General features: G+C 42.9%; 1 protein-coding gene across 1 annotated transcript in view; it reads left to right on the top strand.

Annotated features, from left to right (window-relative positions):
* ajap1 (adherens junctions associated protein 1) overlaps positions 1-20,535 on the top strand; it is a gene marked incomplete at its 5' end in the record, with an annotated part of 311,479 nt that extends 290,944 nt beyond the window's left edge. Inside the window, 4 exons of the mRNA XM_084333085.1 lie at positions 13,693-13,780; positions 14,220-14,462; positions 17,998-18,131; positions 20,429-20,535. Coding sequence (XP_084189211.1) covers positions 13,693-13,780; positions 14,220-14,462; positions 17,998-18,070 — 404 coding nt within the window. The 3' untranslated portion in view covers positions 18,071-18,131; positions 20,429-20,535. The remainder of the gene's footprint in view (positions 1-13,692; positions 13,781-14,219; positions 14,463-17,997; positions 18,132-20,428) is intronic.
* Between the last annotated feature and the right edge of the window lie 3,577 nt (positions 20,536-24,112).

The raw sequence follows: 24,112 nt of genomic DNA, 5'->3' as shown, positions 1-24,112 counted from the left end.
AGCACGAGTGGCGAGTGCCTCTAGACTGATTCCCAGGATAAAATCCCAATTAGGTGTCACTACAACAGACCCTACGGAAATTTCTGAATTTTTCTCTGACTATTATTCCAAACTTTACACGTCGGAGTCTTCCCAGCAGGACTGGGATCGCCCAAACCCCCTCAAGTCTCTCAAGTACCCTCAAGCGAATAAAGCGGAAGCTGAAGAGTTAGGCACGCCTATAACCATCTCTGAAGTGACTGAGGCAATAAAATCTTTACAAAGTGGTAAATCACCCGGGCCAGATGGCTATACTACAGAATTTTATAAAACTTACTCCGTGTTGGTTGCTCCTTTTCTACTGAGAGTATATAACAACTCCCTTCTAAAGGGCCAAATGCCACCCACACTATCAGAGGCGTCATTGTCCCTGCTGCTCAAAAAAGGTAAAGACCCTCTCCTTTGTAGCAGTTACAGACCAATCTCCCTCCTTAATGTGGATTGTAAAATATTGGCTAAGGTCCTTTCATGCCGTCTTCAGAAGGTGGTCCCGTTCCTGATAGACCCGGATCAGACGGGTTTCAACATGGACAGGCAATCCTTCTTTAACACCAGAAGGCTGTTAAATATCCTTTTCACAACCACGACTGGCGCACCAGAAATGGTACTCTCCCTAGATGCTGAGAAAGCGTTTGACAGAGTCGAATGGAGGTACCTGTTCCATACACTTGAGAAATTCGGTTTGGGCCCGGGTTTTATTTCATGGATAAAACTCCTATACTCGTCCCAGGTGGCCTCGGTTAATGTGAATGGTACCAAGTCGGGCCAGTTTGCGCTTTATCGCGGCACCCGTCAAGGATGCCCGCTTTCTCCCTTGCTCTACGCGCTCGCCGCAGAACCTTTAGCCATATGGCTTCGCAGTGAGGACAGATTTGAGGGGATTGAGATGTTCGGCCTGGTTCATAAACTCTCATTGTATGCCGACGATCTCCTACTTTATGTCTCCAATCCATCATCGTCCATCCCTGTTATCCTGGATATTCTAGAACAACATAGGCAGCTCTCTGGGTACAAACTTAATCTCCAGAAAAGTGAATATTTACCTGTTAATGCATCTGTGGAACGGCTTCCTCAATCGCTTTTCCCCTTTAAAAGGGCCACGGAAGGATTCACATATCTAGGGATTTTTAAGGCCAAATCACCGACGGAGCTCTTCGCAAAAAATTTCCGTCCTCTGCTGGATCGCTTTAAGTTAGATCTGACGAGATGGTCCTCTCTCCCCCTCTCGCTTCTAGGAAGGGTTAACCTGATAAAGATGGTGGTCTTACCCCGATTTTTATACGCTTTTCAGCATATACCAATATTTATTAATAAAGCCTTTTTCACTTCGATTGATCAACTTATAGGTTCATTCCTATGGGGTAACAAAAGAGCACGTATTAAGAGGACGATCATGCAACTTCCCAAATCGGAAGGGGGTTTGGCTTTGCCTAATCTTCGCTATTACTACTGGGCATGTAATATAAACAAACTCCTTTACTGGAGGACCAGGAGGGAGGAAGAAGACCAACCCCAATGGGCTCGGATGGAAGTCTCCTCTTCAAAGTACTCACTCTGGTCTGTGGCAACATCCCAACTACCCATTTCAATCCCTATTAAACAGGTGGCTCGGAACAAAATTGTAACGGATACTTTGAAAATCTGGAATCAGTTTAGGAAACAATTTGGCCTACACGCTCCGTCGGGGCTGGCTCCAATCTCTCGCAATCACCTATTCCTACCGTCCTCTTCGCCTATTGCTTATTAACAGCGAAGGAGTGCGCCGAATGCTTCCGCGTTTTCCCTGATTGGCTGCGACACGCCCCGCGGCAGGCGCGGCAACCGCAGAGCGGAGCGGCAGAGCTTGTGGCATTATTTAACCGTAAACCGGCATGATTCTCATTCGAAGCTTAGCTCACCTGGCAGCGCGGCGGTCCTGCGGTCCTACGGTCCGTTGGTTTCAAGTTCGAATCCCATAAATTTTTTTTTTTTTTAACGCGTATTCTTTCGCCGGTTAAGGTTAGGCATGGTTAAGGTTAAGGTTAGGCATTGTTTCGGAGTTGGTTAAGGTTAGAAAGGTTAAGTTTAGGCGCTGTTAAGGAGCTGGTTAAGGTTAGAGTTTGTCTTAGAGAATGGCAATATTCTTTCTATGGTTAAGATTAAGGTTAGGCATGGTTAAGGTTAAGGTTAAGGTTAGGCATTGTTTCGGAGTTGGTTAAGGTTAGAAAGGTTAAGTTTAGGCGCTGTTAAGGAGCTGGTTAAGGTTAGCGTTTGTCTTAGAGAATGGCAATAGACAGCCTATTTCCGCACTGCCGCTCTCTCGCGCTGCCGCGGTCACATGGTCACATTGTCACATTCTTGCACTCCTCCGCTGTTAAAAAGCAACACGCGTCCTGTTCTGATCCTGTATTCAGAAGCTGGGCGAACAAAGGTTTGCTAACCATTAATGACCTCTACTCCAGAGGTGTGTTCTCCTCGTTTGCAGAATTATCAAAAAAATTTGGTCTCCCAAATTCTCACCTTTTCCGTTTTTTTCAGATCAGACATTTTGTTCAGAACCAATTCCCACAATTCCCTGGCCGTCCTCCAGACTCTAGGACTGACCCTCTCCTATCGCTCGGTACTGGGCGGAAAGGGCTCGTCTCAATTATATATGATAAAATATTTTGGATGAACCCAACTTGCTTAGACTCCCTAAAAGCCAAATGGGATGAAGATCTGGGAATTATCATTACAGATGAACAATGAGATCATATATTAGACCTTGTACACACCTCCTCTATATGTGCAAGACACAGTTTGCTGCAGTGTAGGATCCTGCATAGGGTTCATTACACCAATGCGAGGTTAGCAAAGATATACCCGGATAGAACGGATGCGTGTAATAGATGTAAACAATCTCCAGCCGATTATATGCACATGTTTTGGACGTGCCCCAAACTCACAGAGTTTTGGACTGCAATATTTGATACACTGAGTAGGGTCCTGGGTGTGACGTTAGACCCTGATCCACTCACTGCCTTTTTAGGTATCCCGAATACCCCTTCGATCGCATCTAGGGCTGCAAAACGAGTTGTGGCGTTCACTACCCTCCTCGCTAGGAGACTTATTCTCTTTAAGTGGATACACCCTTCCCCACCCACTCACAACAGATGGATACATGAGATACTACATTGCATTAAGCTTGAATGAATCAGATTCTCCCTAAAGGGCTCCCTTGAAACATTCCATGTGACCTGGCAACCATTTCTGCAACACATCGATACCCTGACTATCAATGAAGAGACTTAGAAACGATAGAGCTTTACACCTCTAACTGCACTTCCATATCTTTTATTATTATTTTATTCCTATTTTCTAATCCCCCCCCCCCCCCCCCCCCCCCTTCCCTGTCCTGGTATGTATGGGTGTGAATGAGACGCCCGGGGGGTGGGTGGGTAACTGGGGGAGGGAGAGGGGAACGGGGGACACAGCTGCAGAAGATCAAACTACTCAAGAATTACCACAATACTATAAGCAGGGGTGGGGGAAAGAGTGAAATAATCTCATTGATGACTTTCTTCCACAGCCACATCCGTGCTAGAGAGTTTTTTTTGTGTTTTTAGTTCTTTCTTTACCTCTTTTTATCTAAATATTTGTGCACAATGCAGATGGGTCTGATTGATATTGTTGTTGTTTTTAGTTTTTCTTTCCCAGCAGCATCTATGCTGTGTGTTTGAATATTTTGCGGATGTGTTTTTCAACAACTTCGGTGTGGGGGGGGGGGGGGGGGGGGTGGGAAGGAGGGAGGGGAAGGGGAAATGAGAGGGAAAAAAAGAAAAAAGATGGAAAATGTACGATATTGACAATTGTAAATGTTCAAAAAAAATTCCTGCAATAAAGAAAAGAAAAGAAAAATTTGCCTCTAGGATGGAACCCAGGTACGTAATTGAGAAGCCGTCGGTCTTGCTGAGTTTGTTATTTGAACCGAAGAGAATGGACTCTGTTTTACCCAGGTGTAATGATAGATTGTTATCAGTGAGCCAGGTGCAGATTTTGCCGAGTTCCGAGCTGAGGGTTTTTTCAACCTGTAACTTGTTCTTGTCAGAGACCAGCAGGGCTGAGTCGTCCGCGAACAGGAACAAGTTGCAGTCACAAGCTGATGACATGTCATTTGCATAAATTAGGAACAGTAGCAGTCAGTAGGTCCTAGTATGCTTCCTTGTGGAACACCACAGCTCACTGGGAGGGGGTGGGGGGGATAGGGTACCGTTTACCTCCACCATCTGTTCTCTCCCCTCCAGGTAGGATTGCATCCAGCTCACTGAAAGACTATCAAAACTACTTGCTTTTAGCTTGTCAATCAGAATGGAGTGATAGACATTATTCCACACACACACACACACACACACACACACACACACACACACACACACACACACACACACACACACACACACACACACACACACACACACACACACACACACACACACACACACACACACACACACACATAGGTAAAGACTCTTGTCGTGGAAAATGAGCAGCACATAATTCTCCTTTGCCCCTTATTTCGCATTTATCCAGCACTGCCACGTTATGGCTCTATTATTGAGGCAGTTCTGGGAGGACAAACTGGCAGATTAAAGTCTGAGCTCAATTGGTTCTAATAACGGTTCCAATCGATGCACATAATACAGCCTACTCTGTCTGCTACTGGAACAACACAGTATCTGTGGTATGAAGCCAGACCTATGGTCTTTCACCAGAGCACCGCCATTCTCATGAAGCTGGAAGAGACACTGTTGACTCATGCTGGCTTTGCCAAACTGGCACGATAATTAAACATTTTTATTTAACCTTTATTTAACCAGATAAATAAAGCATTGAGACAAAATCTCATTTAAAATGCTGACCTGGCCAAGAAAGCAGCAACGTTTCCACAATGGTAAACACAACAAAAACATATAAAACACAGAGAACAACACAACAAAAAGTAATCACTACATTGTGCACATTTGGAACAATAAAAAACCAAGGTACATTACTACATGAGCAGCTGGTGGTAAGGACCTCAGATAACATCCGTTTAAAACTGGCTAAAGGAACAAGTGCCATCAGTTTGAGGCTTGACTGAAGGTCGTTCCAAGACCAAGGACCAAAATAAAAAAGACTCCTTTTTCCAGCCTCAGTCCGCACAGCAGGTACCTGGAACCGTATCCAGGCACTGGATCTGAGGTTGTAAGAGTCGCAAACTGGTAAAAATCTGGCACATACATACAGTGGTAAAATGGCTTTATACAATAAAATAAACTAGTGCTGCATCGCATAGTAAGTAAGGACCATTCAGTTAGGCTATACAGTGTGCAATGATGAGTCATATAGGGAGGTGTAGTCTGACATCACTTTAGTTTCCCGCGTGGTCCACCCATATAGGAATTTATCATTGGAAAGATTTATGATTGGCTATTGTAATAATTCTGCCTCATGAACATTGGCAAGCTTTCCATTTTTGCAAAAAATGAGTTCCCTTCTATCACTAACATTATTGTTTAACTCATTGACGGCCACCAACATAATATCTCGTGTTTCGCCGCCAGCGTTTGAGCGCCAAAAACGTAATATCTCGTTTTTAGATCCTTTGATCTTTTTCCTTTGATCCCCATTCTAAACTCGCCCGGAGCTCTCTAGGTCTCTCTGGCTCATCTGCATACATTGGAATTGCAATGACAATCGAATCTCACCAGGTGGCAGTATCACCTACCTTTTGAACTGGGGATATCAGTTGTCTTCCAGCCTGGGCCAGTACTGAGTTTACCTCCGGCTCTTTCCGCCTAGGAGTGGTATATACCTTTGATTTGGAAGTATTTGGGATTTCAGGCGATCAACCAGAACGATTTGGGCATATTATATATAACGCGTCATATCTCGCTATCTATGAAAAAAGACTGGATTATTTTGGAAAGGGGCGATGTTTAGCGTGTAATAGCGCAAAAACGACAGTATGTAGTATGTGTCAAATGAGTCATACTATTGTCTCCATAGCTATAATACAGTACACACGATGGGTCTGCAAACATCGCTAAAATGGTCAATAACGCTGGCGCCATTGAGTACAGATGGGGAAAGGGTGTGGCGCCCAAAGAGTTAAGCATTTTTGGTTGAAATAAAATTATATGTAATTATTTTACGATTAATTGCTAATTGTTTCATGTTGAGCTATAGATTGAGGATGAATACACACAGAAAGGTACACCATGCCAATGTTCATGCTTTATTTGTTTTAAAGGAGACAATTTAGAAATGTGTCCATTAGAAATACATTGCAATTTCAAGCGAGGTGGACTGGCCGGAAACAACAATGACGTAACCACTACACCTTCCTATAGGGTGCGTTTGATATGTATCTCAGTGCAGCATGGTAGAGTGGTATGGTATAAGCTTCAGTGCCGGAGCCCTGGCTTATTTTAACATGGCAGTCCTGTTACTGTATGTAAGAAATACTGCCACCATTCACATTTAATTGGTGTCTTGTGTGCAGACAAACAATTAATTCCCCTTGAGGTTTTTGTCCAATGAAAACACTCTGCTGCTCCAAGGAAGGAATATGTGAATAAAAGTGAGACATCACAGGGAAATGTCATGACATCACTAGGGCTGGGTGATTCATCAAGTTTAAATTTCAATTACCATTTTGGCTTCCCGTGATCATGAAAATAAGATAATTGAGATTATTAGATAGAACGATTGTGTTGCATGCCGAGTTGCTCTCATTTTGTCTTGAGTGGTAGATGCAGTGCACCCTTCCTCCACAGCTGTGCCCCCCCCCCCCCCCCCAAGCCCAAACAGTAGTTTCAGTTCATGTTGAGAGGGAGGAGGGAGCCACAGCGCGTTTTTCCAGTTATTTTGAAACGTCTTTGGTAACTTGTAGAAGAAAGGTAAAAAAAAATCCAGTCGTCGTCATATTATGTTCTCAAATCAATGAGTAATCATGTTTAATAACTGTGATTTCAATATCAAACAAAATATCGTGATTGTAATTTTTGCCGTAATCGAGCAGCCGCGGCTGTATTATGACATGTTCACCAAAGCATCATGTCGGGAGCTCAGAGGTCAGAGAAGCTCTCCATCCGCTCTCTCTATCTGGTTCCCCCTCTCTCAACTCTCTCTTTGTCTGGCAGTGATTCAACCAAACAGAACCTAACCCAGCACCTCTGAAGCAAGGTGACTGCCAGAGGTGATTTCTCAGCCCACCTGCCAGAGCACACTGGGTTGGACGTGGACAGGCCAACTGGCTTGGCATCGTCTCTCTGCTCATCATTATCTTCCATATTATCCCCACCTACTTCTCCCACTGCTCTTAATGTAGCAATGACATTATAATGGACTTAAAATCCTGGCTTGTATAACTTAAAGTCCGGGTTTCATTTTCCGCGTCCACCATTCCATTTGTTCCGTTTAAGCCAGGGAAATCTCCTGCCTGAAGAAGCGAGGCCCCCTTTTCATGCTCGACGACATGAATGTAAAATGAAATGGTTCTCGAGGCCTCCACTATTGATCGAGAGAGAGAGAGAGAGAGAGAGAGAGAGAGAGAGAGAGAGAGAGAGAGAGAGAGAGAGAGAGAGAGAGAGAGAGAGAGAGAGAGAGAGAGAGAGAGAGAGAGAGAGAGAGATTTGTGGGGGGGGGGATGCAAATGACTTGGCTGATGAGTTAATGTGCCTTTGCAGTAGGGACTACTCTCGATTGTGTGCGAGAGAGAGAGAAAGGGGAGAGAGGTTTTCCTGAGCCAGCTACCGTATAGGTATCATTAATCCAAGGTTGACCCGCCTGGCCTTTTCACAGGGCCAGTTCATTACTCTCGGTATGCATATGAACGAAGGAGGAGGAAGAGAGGCTGGGAGTCGAGTTGGACGGACGTGTCCTTTAAAGATGACGGCACGGCATTTTTTTTTTTTTAGCCATCCCAAAGACAAATTGGCTCTGAGCAGCAGTGAGGCAGCCGGTCTGATAGGCAGGTGTGATGAATGAGAGGCTGTTCCGGGGGTTTTCACCGACCACAGCATTGTCCCCTCCTGCTAGTCACTCTCATCCAGTTTGTACCGTATCACTCCTATACACACACACACACAGTAGCCACCCTTACATATAATGTGATAGCCATGCAGTAATCCTCTCCACTGACAGTACTGTGGATTACTCTTCTTTGCCAAAAAGTGAGGGATCAGCACTCAAGGGAGTCCTGAGAGTTTGATGTAAAAACAGTGCGTTTCTTGTCGTTTAGTCGTGTGGAATAATGCCAGCGAGTGGCAAAGCAAGGGGGGCTTTACGGCAGGACCACGTCAGTTTTTACAAATTCACTTTAATGTTATGGCCAAGGACAATCCTATTGATATTCATTGGGTTGAGCTTGAAACCAGAGAGCCAAGATTCTAGTCTGTGATGCCAAGCCTGGAACCTGCGTTTGCTCTTCTTACTGGCCCTGCATTAGCTTGCTCTATATTCCTGCAGAACGTGGATTTGGGGATGCATCTTCATCAAAACACTTGTTAAGTTGATTTGACATTTGACAACTACATACTGAAGAGACACAACAAATGCAGTATACAGGCCCTTCCATTTTCTATGCACAGAATAAAAAATGATTTTGATATATATATTATAATTTGTATTTTATTTAACCAGGAAATCCCTCATGAAAAGCAATTGCACTATTTGGTTTGTGTTTTGTTTTGGATGCTGTGCTACTGTATCAATACAATACAAAACACATGACAATAGCATTAATACACTAATACACTAAGCATTAATAGAAGAAATAGGAACATTCTGTTGCCTGTTGGGGGCTCATTCAGACAAAGATCTTAGGAGACATAAAAACATTCACACTGACGTTTCATTGAGATTTGATTTCAATCTCATGTTCTCATACAAAATAGAGCTAAATAATACTTTGAACGATTGAATTTAACAATCTCTCAGCTTGCTCAGAGTGATACTAATATTCACTCAGCTGTAGTTGTTTCTCCTGAGTTGAGTTTGAGTATAGCGGAAGGGGAGAATTCCGACTGAAATAGTCGGCCAATCATGGTGCAGATTCAGTAGTGAAATGTTGACTCCCCATTTAGCTGGGAACCCCTGGAACTCCCACAAACACCCCTGGGGGTCCCCGCACCCCACTTTGAGAACCACTGTGTACATATGTAGGTTGGCATCCTGTTTTTGACTTGCCTTCTTCCACAATGACCTGAGACTCTATGTTTGGGTCATCCTTTGATCAGATATTTAGTTTGATCTATGTTGCATCAATAGACTGTTCCAAAACTTGTGATATTTAATTCAAACCCTGAGGCCAAATAAACAGTTTGGTTAGGAGCTACTTTTAGCTGTTAGTATCAGTTTGAATTCTGAAGTTGATGGTACTTTGACTAAAAAAATTATCATACCAAAAAATAAATTGCATATTATTTCAAAAATAGATCTGCTTTCATTGATCTATGTTTTCCCCGCCTCCTACACTTGAGCCCCATCTAACGTGTAGGCTACTGTCTGTCATATGGTAGGCTAGTGACTTCACAATGTGCTTTTTTTCTTCTTCTTTTTTCACTGACAGTAGATGATCTCTGTGTATGTTGTGTGCATTTGGAACCCGGCAATTATAATGAATGGTAATAGATGGTGACTGCATTTGTTAAATATTGTAGGCATGTTTGTTTGCTCTGTGAGAGAGAGAGAAGAAATGTGGTTGGTTTCAGTGTGGAGTAGTTTAAATGTACTGCAGTACTGTACATATCTCATGGCTTGGCTCCATTCTACCCTATCTTATATGGCTCCATTCTACTCTTATATCCATATCTCACCATATCTCGTTAGATGTTCCCCGTGTTAACACTTCCTTTGGTCAATCCCCCTTCCAATTTGCTGCTCTCAGCAGTTGGAATGAGAGTTGTTTACACATATCTGCAACTGTTACCCAGCCATTTAACTCTGTTTTGCTTTATTTGGTTGTTTGTTTGATGTGTGTTTTAATTATTTCCCTTACCTCTGTGATGTATGTATGATGTATCGTCTGTCACTTTTCTATTTTATTTTATTTCATCAAATGTTTTGGTCCTAAAAGTATCACTGATTTTGGATTTATTTTCCTCTTCAACCGCAGGCAAGGGCATACACGGGTATGTTTGAGAAGTACTTAACTCATTCAACGCCAGGGGGCTCCGCCATCTCTGCTCTCCAGCTTTCCATTGCCTATTTTCACGACATTTCACGATCTTTGCAGATCTATTGTATATTCTATATTATAGCTATGGAGAAAATAGTCTGGCTCATTTGACAGACACTATTTGTAGTCCAATATGTAAAAAAGAGTTTAATTTTTTTCATGTATACATTTGCGTGTTATCCCGTGGTGAATATTGTATAGTTTCAGAGTGATCTGGGCTAATTCCTGGAAGCTGAGTTATGGAGCGCTATGTGCATTTTGCGAAAGTCATTCGCGTTGCTTGCCTGGACCCGATATTATTTCCAAATCAAAGGTATATAATAGGTATTATGTTTCATCATGAAGGCATCAACGGGGGGGGGGGGGGGGGGGGTTCGTTTTGTGATGCTCTGATTGTCAGCAACGGCATACATTTTTAATACTACATACGTTGATCGTTGCGATCGATCGTGAAATCATTGTAGGATTGATGTCATATAGTCCTTACCTGGCGCGGCTGAGTGGGCAAGGCGCTCGCCACTAACGCAGGAGATGCTGGGTTCGAGCCCAGCTCTCGGCGTTGCTACCAGCTGACCGGTCGTTCATACTAACACAATTGGCAAGTGTTAGAGGGTGGGAAAGCCGGTGGGTGGGGATTGGACGTTGTGGACAGCGACTCCTACAGGTCGGTTTGGTGACGCCGGTGCGGCGGAAGCAGGAAGTAGCGGGGGCAGCGTGAGCCTCCCACGCGTTACTCCTCGCCACTGAGAGTTCTAGCTGCTGCGGTGAAAAGATGCGACAGGCTGCCTCCTCGTGTACCGGAGGGGACACGTGATGCAAGGCTTCTGTCCTCACTACAGCCGACCAGTGGGAGGCATAGTCTAGCAACGTTCAAGACAGGGGAGGGAAGAATTGGATAATACGAAATTGGGATGGGAGAAAAAGTGGACCAAAAAAAATATAGTCCTTACCTTTGCTAGGAGTTATTCCAAAATGAATATTCCAATTGTCTGATCGCGATTTCCAGTATTGTCCATCGGGTCCCTGACATGAAATGGCACAAAATATGCATCAAGTGTGCTGGACGCGTTCCAAGTTGCTCGAATGAAGCGTTTCACTTGCCCGGGTCCAAATTCTCCACCCGGACCATATAAAATGTAACACACAGTGTGAAATAAGGTTTCAAATGGTAGGCGATACTGACACCTAGCAGGATTCGGCTGGCATTGCACTCTCGAGGTCTCAATGAGTTCCAATGATAACACAGAGGTCCGTATAGAATATTAAAATCGAAAAAAACGACCAAATAACGAGTATACTCATTATTGGCGGTGAACCGCTGGCGGCCAATAACGAGTATACTCGTGATTGCCGCAGAAAGTGTTAAGAGTACATTTGTACACAGTAGATATCCGCACATGGCGAGGGATTGGCTGTTCTGTAATAGAAGTATTCATGCTTCTTTTAAATTATGAATAGTAGCCAATATCTTCATCAGAACTGTCTTGGGAGCTCGTCCTCTGCGTGGGCTGGGTTGAAGTGAGATGTCCTTGTGTGCAGAGTCTGTACTGTATAAACGGTATCAGCGCAGGAAGACATTTTCTTCTCAAAATGTCTGAGTTAAAAGAAGTAAAAAAAATATATATATATATATATATATATAATATACAAGGTCGGTGATAAAGCACAGGATTTGTCTGTAGTCTCTTCCCAAGTGTGGCAAAAATATTTTGGAAATATCATTGTTGGCACAGCATTTAAATAAAGTCTTTTCAGGTTTTCATGATCCATCCATGACTTGCTGGAGGCCGTGACTGATGGATGGCTGCGATATGCCCACCCTTTCTCCCTAGCACCCACTGGAATGTCCCAGTGGCTAAAAAGCCCAAGGTGGACAGTATCTGGATGTGTGGTGGCACAGGGTTTGAGTATCTGGTCCGGCTCCTCAGTGCTGGCCCCAGGGTATTGCCCAGCTCAGGTCTTGGTAACCTGAAGCATCCCACTAGGTACTCATCGCCTCATGGTCAAAGTAGGCTACTGACGCTCCATCCTCAGTGTACAATCAGCAATATGTTCCAGCCGCGGTAGATATGCCATATTGTGTGTGTAGGCCTGTATAGTGCAGACTTGGCCCTTTTAAATAGCACGATTGATCACTGATTATTGGAAGGCATGGTTCAATTTACATGATTGATGTTCAAATCCATGTGCAAGTTCAAGGTTTTATTTCTCACATGCAACGTCATACCAGTAAGATGAGCGGTGGAATGTTTCTCCAATGTGCACACTAAGCAAGTAATAACAATAAATAAAGTGTCTCAAGGACATAATAAGAAAGGTTCCACATCACTGTGTGATGGACGCACATGGCACGCACGTGAACAGGAACTTTACCGTTCCGTATAGTACACAGCTTTCCGTATAGAGACAGCTTTTCCGTTGGGGACATAATTAATAGTTAATAATCAAGTTGCGGTCAGTGTATGTTAAAGAGGCACTATGCAATTTGTTGGCCAGTTTGGACACTAAATAATCTGATAAGCTTTCATGCCAATTCTGTGAATAAATACATAATTCCTGCTTTTTGCCTTTTTGTTGGTATTTGTTCTGCAGTTACACAGATACCGTGATTTATCTTAGAGAACATTTCTTGCAATTATCTATATATTAAATATAGATTATTGCAGATATTTTGTTTTGTGGTATTTGAGGGCCAAATATCAGTATCTATTGTGAGTTACTTCACTTGTATCATCCCAGCCCTAGTTAGCAGTGTGGTATCCAGTATGGTTGTGGAGGGAGGTCAGGTCAGTGTGCATCAGTACATTAGTCAAGTGTAACCTCGGTCTGGTGATTGGCTTTGCAGGTGTATAAAGCCATTTATACTGTATAAAGCTATAGAAAGCCATTATTGATGATCTTTCACGCTACATCACTGCATTGCTTGACTGGAACTCACTCATACTCTTATCATACTCACTCTGGTGATTGGCTTACGCTTAAGGCTCCCAGAGTTTACACTGGATTAGGAAAATCGTTTTTTAGCTTCTGTGCCCCTGACATGTGGACCATTTTGCAATGCACTTTAAAACTCAATACATTAGTATCCATTGGTCAGTTTAAGTCTTTAATAGCCTACAATTTCATCACAGTCTGCAGTTTTTAATTATTTAAAATGTTTAATTGATTGACTTTTTTGTTTCTATATTTCCATGTTTTTGTATTTATTATGTGCTGTATTTATCTACGTCATTGTAAATGAAAGCTCACTCAATGATTTTTCGAGATTAAATAAAGGTTGAATGAATGAAAACCAAGAGGTAGTTACACTGAATAGAATAAAAAGCATGACATAAGGAGTGACATAGTTTTCTTTCAACATACAAAAGAAATATTAAAGTGTATTGCTTGCTATTGTCAAGCCCTCTCTCAGAGTCCCAACGGTTGGCTCCATAGTGAATGTATCTCTCTCTCTTTTCTCTGTCTCTCTACAGGTCTGGCAGTTCACCAGATAATCACAATCACTGTGTCTCTCATTATGGTTATCGCAGCCTTGATCACAACGCTTGTCCTTAAAAACTGGTAGGAAAGATTCCTTTACTTTTACGCTTATCACATGATAATAATCACCCCCATCCAATTTTTTTTTATATAAAACGGCAATTAAAGGAAAGTATGGGAAATGTGCTTATTGTCTTCTCCAGTGTCAGAATATAGATACCAATTTCCTCAGACCACTAGCTTAGCTTAAAACTCCGGGAGAGGTGTTTTTGACCAACAGCTAGGCTAGCTAGTTCGTATCCGCTTCCATTCATTTGTGCTAGGCTAGCTTGCAGCCGAATAGCTTTTTACTGAACGCACAGAGAGGAAATTGGTATCTATCTTCTTGTCTGTCTTTGGAGAAGACGGTAAGCACATTTACCATAATGTTGCCAGCTCACACCAACTCTTGCTCATTTCAACCAGAGGTACAAGGTATGATTTTATGTTTGTTTCTTGTCTTTGGTGCGTGTTTTTGTAGCTGTGCGCAGTCGGGGAATGGCCGCCACAATAGCCACCAACGCAAGATTCACCAGCAGGAGGAGAGCTGCCAGAACCTGACCGATTTCACGCCGGCCCGAGTGCCCAGCAAGGTGGACATCTTCACCGCCTACAACGACAGCCTGCAGTGCTCGCACGAGTGCGTGAGGACCGCCGTGCCCATCTACACAGACGAGATGATCCAGCAGACACCAGTCTACAAGACCACTTACAACGGAAATAGGTAACAAACCTGTGTGTGTAAAGACGGGGCTTCTTAACTCATTGACCGCCGGGGATTAGCCTTATCCTGTGGTAGTATTGCCACACTGTAAACGATGGGAGTTAGTCACCTTGTTTGTAGAGCTAAATCTATATTCTACGTTCCCGTGTTATACCGTGGTGAATATAAGTATGGTTTTAGAGCGGTCTAGGGTAATTCATGAAATGCTTAGTTATGGCAGTATACGTCGATTCCATTGTAGAGGTTGCCGTTTCTTGCCTGAGCCCGCTATTGTTCCGGAATCAAATCTACATCATAGGTATTATGTTCCATCATGAATGCATGAAAGGGGAGGGGGGGGGGGTTGTTTCTGATTATTTGATTGACGGTAACGGCATTGGTATTCAACACTAAAAATGCTTATCAGCCCGATCGGTACAAAAGCCTTGCAGGATCAAGCTAAAATGTACGTCAAATCGTCCTTATCTGCGACCGGGAGTATTCCAAAAACAATATTCCAATTTCTTGATCGCCATCTGGTACATCCAATGTCCATTTGCTCGACGCCATAATCCACCATAACATATGGATCGGGCATATTTGACGGGCTTCAATGTAACCGGCAGAACCGTTCGTCTTGCCCGACAAGGAAAAATGTAACCCGAAACCCTTGGCCATCCCACAGCCCAGGATACAATGTTAGAAAGGGTGCTCGATACCGCCGTTTAGCGTGATGCGGCCGTATTGCACCTAGGCATTCTCAATGTTAACCCCGAGTCAGTGGGCCTGTAATGAATAGAAATATCGATCAAATAACAAGTATACTTGTTGTTGGCGCTCAACGATTGGCGGCCAATAACGAGTATAATCATCGTTGGCAGTGAATGAGTTAACATGAACTTCACCTCAATGCTAGGTATCATGCTAGTTTGATGGTTTTTAGTTTTACCGTGGTACCAGCCATGGTAAAAGTTGTGTATCATCATGGCACCAATTTTGCACTTAAATAATACCATTGTATAAAAAAGATTGTAAATGAGCTTGAGTATGGCCACCAGTGATCGAATCCCTGTGGTGTGTACAACACCATGAAATGAAGTAGATGGAAAAATAGCAATACCTTGTCTTATAGGGACTGCTACCTTATAATTTCATTGAACTCTAATTAACACAACGCAAGGATTAAATGTCCCCGATGACATGACTGGTGGCCATATTCAAACTAATTTACTCTCAATAACGCAAAACAGTTTTTGGATGTGTGTGAGATTATGTGCAAAATAGATCAGCATTGTTTTTTAGTGAAGTGGCCCTTTAAGACGGGAAGGCTCTTAGGTGGGAAAACCGGAAGTCAAGACACTAAAACATTTGTTTTTGTAGAATGTATTAGAAAACAGAAAAAGAAAGTTCCCTAAGTTCCCTCTTCACTACGTTCAATACGTTATTAGTTCTGCTTCTTATCTTATCCTCTCATCCCTGTCCTTGCAAGTGTTTCTCAGGGCGGGACAGGGCAGGCCCGCAGGGCAAGGGGTTCTGTACATCCAGAGTACATTCCCTCTGATGTTCAAGGTCTCTTTGGCCATATTACTCTTTGCTGAGGCTTGGGGGACAGGCTGTACCCCCTTCCTGATCTCCAGGATTTGTGAGAAAACTCTGAACGCTGGATGTTACTTTATTTTCTCGTAGTGTCTCGTAGCAAAAGGAGATGGTCCCGTACACTGGTTTAAGCTTGCAAAAAAGACAAGGTTTCGATCCAGTGGATTTTCCTAACAAACAAAGTGACTGACATCGTAGGTCACATGACAATTAATTAGAGACACCTGGTCAGTCTATTAGGGCCTTATAGTGTCTATAAGTAACATGTATAAATACTACATACTATCATCACATCACATATAATAGGACACAGTAGATAAACATTTTCTTGACATTATATAAATGACAACATAGTACACACAATCTTCATGGTACAAAAGAATATAATAATTGCATTTAAACATGAGGCATAGGATAACAGTAAGGCACCTTATCAATCATCTTGAACAAACAATTATCATGATAATAATTTTAAGGGTTCAGGCTGCTTCAAATAAGGACACAAAGAAAAACAAATAAACTCCTATCCCAACGGTCCCAACATGACAGATGATCAATAAAATAATCGTAAAAAAATATCCTTGTAAATCATCCTTTTAAATGGGTAGATGTTAAAGCACCACATTCGATCATTATGTTGGGTGATAGTTTGTCAGTCCATTAGGAGATCATGTTTTTAAAGTATACATCCAGAACACTCTCTGAGGTCTTGAGCTGTTTTGTGATATTTTAGGTTTGCCTGGTCAACTTTTATAAAACTTTTGTAAAACCCCAACCATGTATTGTACAATGAAGTGATGTACATATTTATTTTCAGAACAACATGGGCTATCAGAATATATATGATTCAGTTGTGTCAGATCAAGGTATACATGTTAGTAGTCTGATACTACTGTATGTTAGTAGTAGATACCGCTTACGTAGTAAAGTACTGTACAAAGGTTAGTATGTAAATAAGGTTGTGGAAAAAAAGTCAGCACACCGTCTGCCGTGTATGTAAATAAAGCATACAAATAGTCTGACTCTTTCATCAGTCTTGAACCCTGTGGAGCACAATTAAACATTTCTATTGGGAAATTTCAATTGGCCCCTGGGCCCCACTTTGGATGCCTCTGTTTACTGGGCTTCCGTCCTTTGAAAAGGTTCTAATTTACGAAGCAAAGTGGTTTCCATGGATCCGCAATCTACTTTTATTCCAGTTTCATCACTGCTAGGGGCGACAGTGGCTCAGGAGGTAGAGCAGTCATCTGCTAATCGGAAGGTTCTCGGAATCTCTCGATTCCTGCTCCTCCCGGGCAGCGTTTCAAAGTGTCCTTGAGCAAGACACTTAACCCTTAATTGCTCCCGATGAGCAGGTTGGCACCTTGTATGGTCGCCTCTGCCTTCGATGTGTGAATGTTTGAGTGAATGGGTGAATGTGAGGGGGGAAATTGTAAAGCGCTTTGGATAAAAACACTATATAAATGCACCATTTATAATACACATTGGCCGTATTAGGGGGTGGGAAACTGATGGGTGGGGATCGGGCATTGTGGACAGCGACTCCTACAGGTCGGTTGGTGCGCCTGCGCAGTAGAATCAGGAAGTGTCGGGGGCAGCGTGAGCCTCCCACGCGTTACTCCTCGCCACTGAGAGATCGAGCTGCGCAGGTGAAAAGATGCGACTGCTGTTACCTCAAGTAACGGAGGGGACTTGTGCTATGTATGACTTAGTCCACATTGCAGCCGGCTTGTGAGAGGCAAGAAACAGCGTTCGTGACAGGGGAAAGTTGAATTGGATGATACGAAATTGGGATGAAAGAAAAATGTAGAAAATGGGAGAAAAAGTGGATAAAAAAAATGCACCATTTATATTCATTTATTTGCTATGTATGTAGCCATTACCTAAGCATTGACCTCTTATGCAAAGAAATGTGAAATTATATCTGGAACTCTCTTACCCTCTGCTCTTCATCCCACAGACCCTCACCCACTGAAAGGCAACTGATCCCCGTGGCCTTTGTGTCTGAGAAGTGGTTTGAGATCTCCTGCTGACCAGCTGAAGTCCCTCTTCACTTCCTGTGGGGCAGAGCAGGCTTCCTGAATTCACATTCTGGTGGGTACTGTGCCACTTTCTCCCCGTGAAAATCTGTCCCGAGCCTCAGCCACCTAGATCCCTGAGGTGAAGCTGCCCCAGTTTGGGAATAGAAGGGGGAACTTGGGCATATGTTTGGTATTTACGCCACGATTATGCATGAATCCATCTTTTTGTGCAGTGTTGCGAAATGATCGAGATCATTTAGATCCAATTTAAGGTCATCACCATAGTGGCAATATGGCTTTTTTATTTATTTTTTTGTAAACACATTATTATTTATAAGATGTTTGCTAGCAGTTGGCTGTTATTGCTGGGTCCATCCACCCCAGAAGCCATGCATATATGAAATATTTGAGCAGATCTTGATGAGGTTCCTACCCTCATTTTTGCACAGATGTCATTTATTGTTTTGAATGCCCTTTATGAATAAGGGGGCACTTTCACTTGACTTTCGATACATTATTATTTTTGGGGTGATGCATGCTGGAGTGCCTCCGTTTGAAATGCAAAGCGTTAAACACGTGCTCTGGCCTCATAGTGTGGCTGTGAGCCTGGGGGGGGGTGCACAACGTCTGCTATTGACCCAGATTTAACAAGGAATAGAATGCCTGCAGGTAGTGTAGCATGAGGACAGCACCAAGCCATCGTCTGGACACACATTAGTCTCTGCCAAGAAACCCCTCTCACAGACTCTACACTACGCACTGCAGGCTGGAAAGAAAATACACGAGAACACTTCTTATGACTGCATGCGATAATCTTAGTTAGTACATCTTTAAGTGTATAATACATAAGATACACATGACTATAGCCAGAGGGTTGTATTGTATATTGCTGCAGGTGGATAAAAACCTTGCATCTCCAGAAATTTTACTTTTGATGAATTAAGAAGAACAGCCTTATTCTTAGTGGTCTGACAGTGTTTCATCGGTCTTGAGTGTCATAAGTGCGCTCAATCTATATATGTAAACCTACAGGTCATAATGTGGAAATCGCCACGACCAGACCAGTGTTTTTGACATGTGGCTTTTCTTGCCTTGATACAAAAAAAACATTACTGAAAAAATTCTGCCGATTCACCACTTCCATTGTATCCAAAATGTGTCTTAAACGCAGCATAAAGTCACCACGTCTCTATTGTGCCCTAATACAGCATCTCAAAAGGAAGACAGTGGCTCAGGAGGTCGTCTGGTAATCTGAGGGTCCTCCTGACAGCGTGTCAAAGTGTCCTTGAGCAAGACACTTAACCCCTAACTGCTCCCGATGAGCAGGTCAGCGCCTTTGGATAAAAGCACTATGTGAATGCAGTCCATTTAATGTCCATAAAAAGAGGAATTCTTCCTCAGATACTGTATTATATAACAATGGAAAAACAAGTGACATATTCAAGGTCACTTATATAGTAGTCTTGAATGAATGGTGCCACATGGTGATTTGCAATTGAAACAGCCTTTTTGTCATAATTAGCATACATACTGTATACAGTAGCTGGTTAAGGACTGGGGTGAGTCTGTCCTTGAAGCATTTGCAATTGAAAAATCACTACAGCAGTGAGTGACATCAAGGTGTGCATTAGGAACTGCAGACACTTAATCGGCAGACAATAATTACTGCATTTTTCAGAGTAAAAGTTTAAGAAAGAAGAAGGGCGCTTTGATTTTTATATCAAATGACTTAAATGAGGGGTGCGGCTGGGTGGCACAGCGGACATTGCGCTCGTCACCAACGCAAGAGACACCGGGTTCGACTCCGGCTGTCGGCGTTGCCTCCGGCTTGGGCCAGCCGTCATACTAACTCAATTGGCAGAGTTAGCAGGTGGAAGTCGATGGGTGGTAATCTGGACGTTGTGGATAGCGACTCCTTCAGGTCAGTTGGGGACGCCTGCACAGCAGAGACAGGAAATGGCGGGGGTAGTGTGAGCCTCCCACATGTTACACCTCGCCAATGAGAGTCCGTGCTGGCAGGTGAAAAGATGTGACAGGCTGCCTCCTTGTGTATCAGAGGGGACACGTGATGCAAGGCTTCTATCCTCCCTACAACCGGCCAGTGGGGGGCATATGCAAGCAACGTTCAAGACAGGGGAGGGGAGAATTGGCACAATGGAATTGGGATGGGAGAAAAATAGAAAAAGAGGAGAAAAAGTGGATAAAAAAAAATTACTTAAATGTGTCCCACATGTCAAAAACACAGGTATGTTTTCACATAACAGCAGCGATGTAGGCTACTTTTGGAGTCAGATCATCATGAAACAGACTTCCGTTTTGTACTCCAGACAATCATAACAAGAAGTAACTTTGTTCTCCGCATCTCTGCAGGATCCTGTTAGTCATCTCTTCAAGACAAACAAGAAAAACACACACGAACAACAGAAGAAAGGACAAAAATAAGGAGAAGAAACAGCCAATTTTGTAATATAGCAGGGACTCTTTGGACACTGGTGAAGATATTTATTTTTCTAGAGATAAAAAAAAAAGAAAAGAAGAGCAGCCACGAGGCCGACAGTCCATATTCCCAGGGACCTACAGTCAGTTAGCTAGATATAGATTATATATATATATATAGATATATTTACCAGACGCCTGGGACAGGACTGTGGACGTCACCGAGGTTATATTGGGGAATATATTTCCATGTCCATTATATATTTAGGTTTTGACAGGAGGAACCCATGGAGCTGCTGTCGGTGGGAAGACGGACTGTAATTTCTGAACAATGTGCCAATAATGCCACTATGTGCCACAATCTGTATAGGAAAAGGAACTTTCGACAACAAATTGATGGACAAAAAAAAGAAAAAAAAGACAAGAGTGCTGTATTAACCCTGTATCACTCCTTCCCCTCTTCCCCACCACATTGTTGTTGTTTTTTTTGTTTGTTTGTTTTTCAGAAATGTAGAGGGAAAACATTTTACAAAGGTTTATTTGAATATGTTTTGAAATAGTTCAAAGAATTGTGTCTGCAAAAAGTCCAAAAAGATATTTATATAAAGCACTATTCATCAAGGGGGGGGGGGGGGGGGGGGGGGGGTAAAAGAAAAGAAGAAAAAAGTTAAAGAAACGGTATATGCTTTATTAAATCATCTGATTTGAAGGCATCATTCCTAATAGGTCCCATTTTAAAATCAGAGTAGTTAGATGTCTATTTTTATACACAAAAAAGAGGTCCATCATGACCCCAAGCAGTGTGGCTCGAAATTTCAGGAGTGTTAATTAACTCATCCTGTTCCGACCTGAGATTATGACAAAAGGGAACCCATTTGGAAACACCTCGCCTGGTCTCAAGTGTGCTCATTATGCGAGATTTGGGATTAATTTGGACTCTGTGTAGCTAAACAAAAAAAGAAGACTGCCCTGTTACCCCATAGTGAGTTAATCTCGTGGGTGTGGTGAGGCTCGCCATCACTATGAATGCCGTGGAATTCAACTGTATGTCCATGCTGCCCTCAGGTTAGTCTAGTTCCCTCACACGGGGCGCTTTCATTTTGTTTTGTTGTATCCTGCTAACATTTGGAGATGTGGGGTAAAATGATTAGTTATGATTCAGATACGAGCTGCATCGCTACACGGGTGGAAAACAGTCAAATTTGGAGTTTGATTTGAATTATTCATGTGATAATAAATTGGGAAAGTGGTTAAAGCATTGATTCTGATTATCACTCTCCAAATCACAGATCGCAAATTAATATCTCCCCCGAGTCACAGATTGCCGTATTTTCAACAAATTTGTTTTTTGAAACCTTTAACTTTAAAAAGAACAGTGTAATTTTAAAGAAAAGCAGGACGAATGTTGACTAATTATTCAAATCCAAATCCAACAGTAACCTACTGTATTTATGGAAGAAGTGTATAAAGAAAAGTGTCCCTCAGGGCCAAAAGCTGCTGCATTATGCAATTAGAGTGCAGGTTGCAATCATGTAAAATCCCCTCATTGTATCTGCAGTAAAGGCCTACGCAAATCACAAATGCAGTGGGACAAAATCCCACCCGTTGTCCCTGCCTAGGTCTGCATCCACCCCAGGCTACAGCCACTGTTTCCCAGTGCATCGAACATCTCAGCTACCACAGCTGGGATGTCAGAGGTTGTGCACAAATTAGATTTGTGTTTCCAGTATTTGTGCCAAGGGCAGCACAGTGAGACTTTGGCATGTTTCTCCCAGGAGGACTGTGAGCTACAGTACTGCAGGAGATTTGTTACTCCTATTAATAAAATAAACCTTAAAAACACCACCAACGTAACATTGAACCAAGGGGATTAGGACTCAATCATGAAGCGGACGAAATTGGGCAGTAACACATCTCTGACCACCAGGTGATAAGAGTGCCACCCAGAAGCAGTGCAGAGTAAGACTGCTGAGAGCTTTCTGCCCCCCCCCCCCCCCCCCCCCCCCCAAAAAACAACAACATAATTTAACCATTTCACTACCACACTACAGAAGGTAACCCTTTCACTAGGTGGTGTGGTAGTGAAATGGTTAACCTTCTGTAGTGTGGTAGTGAAAGGGGTAACCCTTTGTTGTGTGGCAGTGAAAGGGTTAAGCTTCTGTGTTGTCACCGTGAAAGGGTTAACCCTTTGGTAGTGTGGTAGTGAAAGGGTTAAAGTCATCCTCAAGTGGTGAAACATGACCTTTGTGCTATGAAGCTTTTGAGAAGATGACCTATAATTGCGCTGTGGGGTCTGTACAAAGCACAAACACGTTTTAATATGAAATGTTTTGGGGCGCAGACAGCAATATGTACAGATCAACAGATGGATGGATATCATAGCCGGACTGGACTTGGGGTTCTAAGAATTCACACAGCTGTTTTCTTCTACTCTTGACACTTTTTAAGAAAGGGTCAACACGGCATTGTCCTATTGTGCAGCCCCATTCTTGTTATCCCTAAGAGTTGGTCATGGCAGACAAGCTGGCCTGCCTTTCCGGCATGAGAAATGCAGTGCCAAACAACTGCAATTCGACACACGAGAACCACCCCCACACTACTGACCACGCCAATTCAGCCTAACACAATGCGCTGGGCTCTCAAATAGCTTACTTGACATAACATATATTTTTTGAACGAAGAGTGTTATCTTACTAGTCAGAGGGTTACGAAAGCTACTGTATATTATACACGTGTACATGTATTTTCTATATATTTACTTATATTTGTGTACAGGTGTGTTCTATCTTTCAAGGCCTGTCCCATTTTCGGGGGAAGGCTTTGGCTACAGGTAGGTTGGGGGAATGGGGGGGATAGTGTCTTTGTTTACATGTGTGACTACAGTATTTCTTTCATTACACAAAAAAATTACCTTGTGCCAAGCTTCCTACCTGCACTTTCAAGCAGTTACACTTTCAAGCAGTTACTTGTATTATATCTTTAGCTATCGAATACAATACTCTAGTTAGTAGACGCTGCAATAGTTCACACACTGAAAGGAGGGTATTTTGGGGTGGAATGTACGAAGGTAACAGCCAAGAGTGGTCTGATTGTACCCCTCGTTTGAGTGCTGCTGTTTTGAGGGTCAGTTGGTAGATGGCGTGTTCTCAAACCTAATTTTCACATGAATTCCGCAGCAATGACAAGTCACATCTGGAACAATAATGTAAGTCCAACAATGGCTGCAGAGAAAGTGAGATTGGTTAAAAATTAAGCTGCATCTAATTCCGTCACGTTTCACCTTTTATTGTTCATTGCTATACGAGAGCCATCGAGAGGCCTCGCTCAACACGCTTTATCTTCTTGTTTAAAAGGCAGGGAACACTACGAGCTGTTAGAACTCAGATGACAAGATCTGAGGACATGAGCCAATCACAATATCAGGGAAAGAAGACATGTAGAGGACAAAAGACGTTGAGGACATACTGTATATGTCCTTCGCTTTCCATTCCCTTGTATCACCCTCAGTAGATATATAGGGTTCCCGCGCATGCCCAGAGAAGTATGGATGAGGACTTGATATTTTACAGGTCTCGAAAAGTTGGGGAATTGCACAAAGTCTGCAAAATAATGGGGGGG

This window comes from Notolepis coatsorum, assembly GCF_963971535.1.
Source record: "Notolepis coatsorum genome assembly, chromosome: 17".
In the NCBI taxonomy this organism is placed as follows: Eukaryota; Metazoa; Chordata; class Actinopteri; order Aulopiformes; family Paralepididae; genus Notolepis; species Notolepis coatsorum.
Note: the sequence above shows the minus strand (reverse complement) of the source record. Positions and strands in the feature narration are given on the sequence as shown.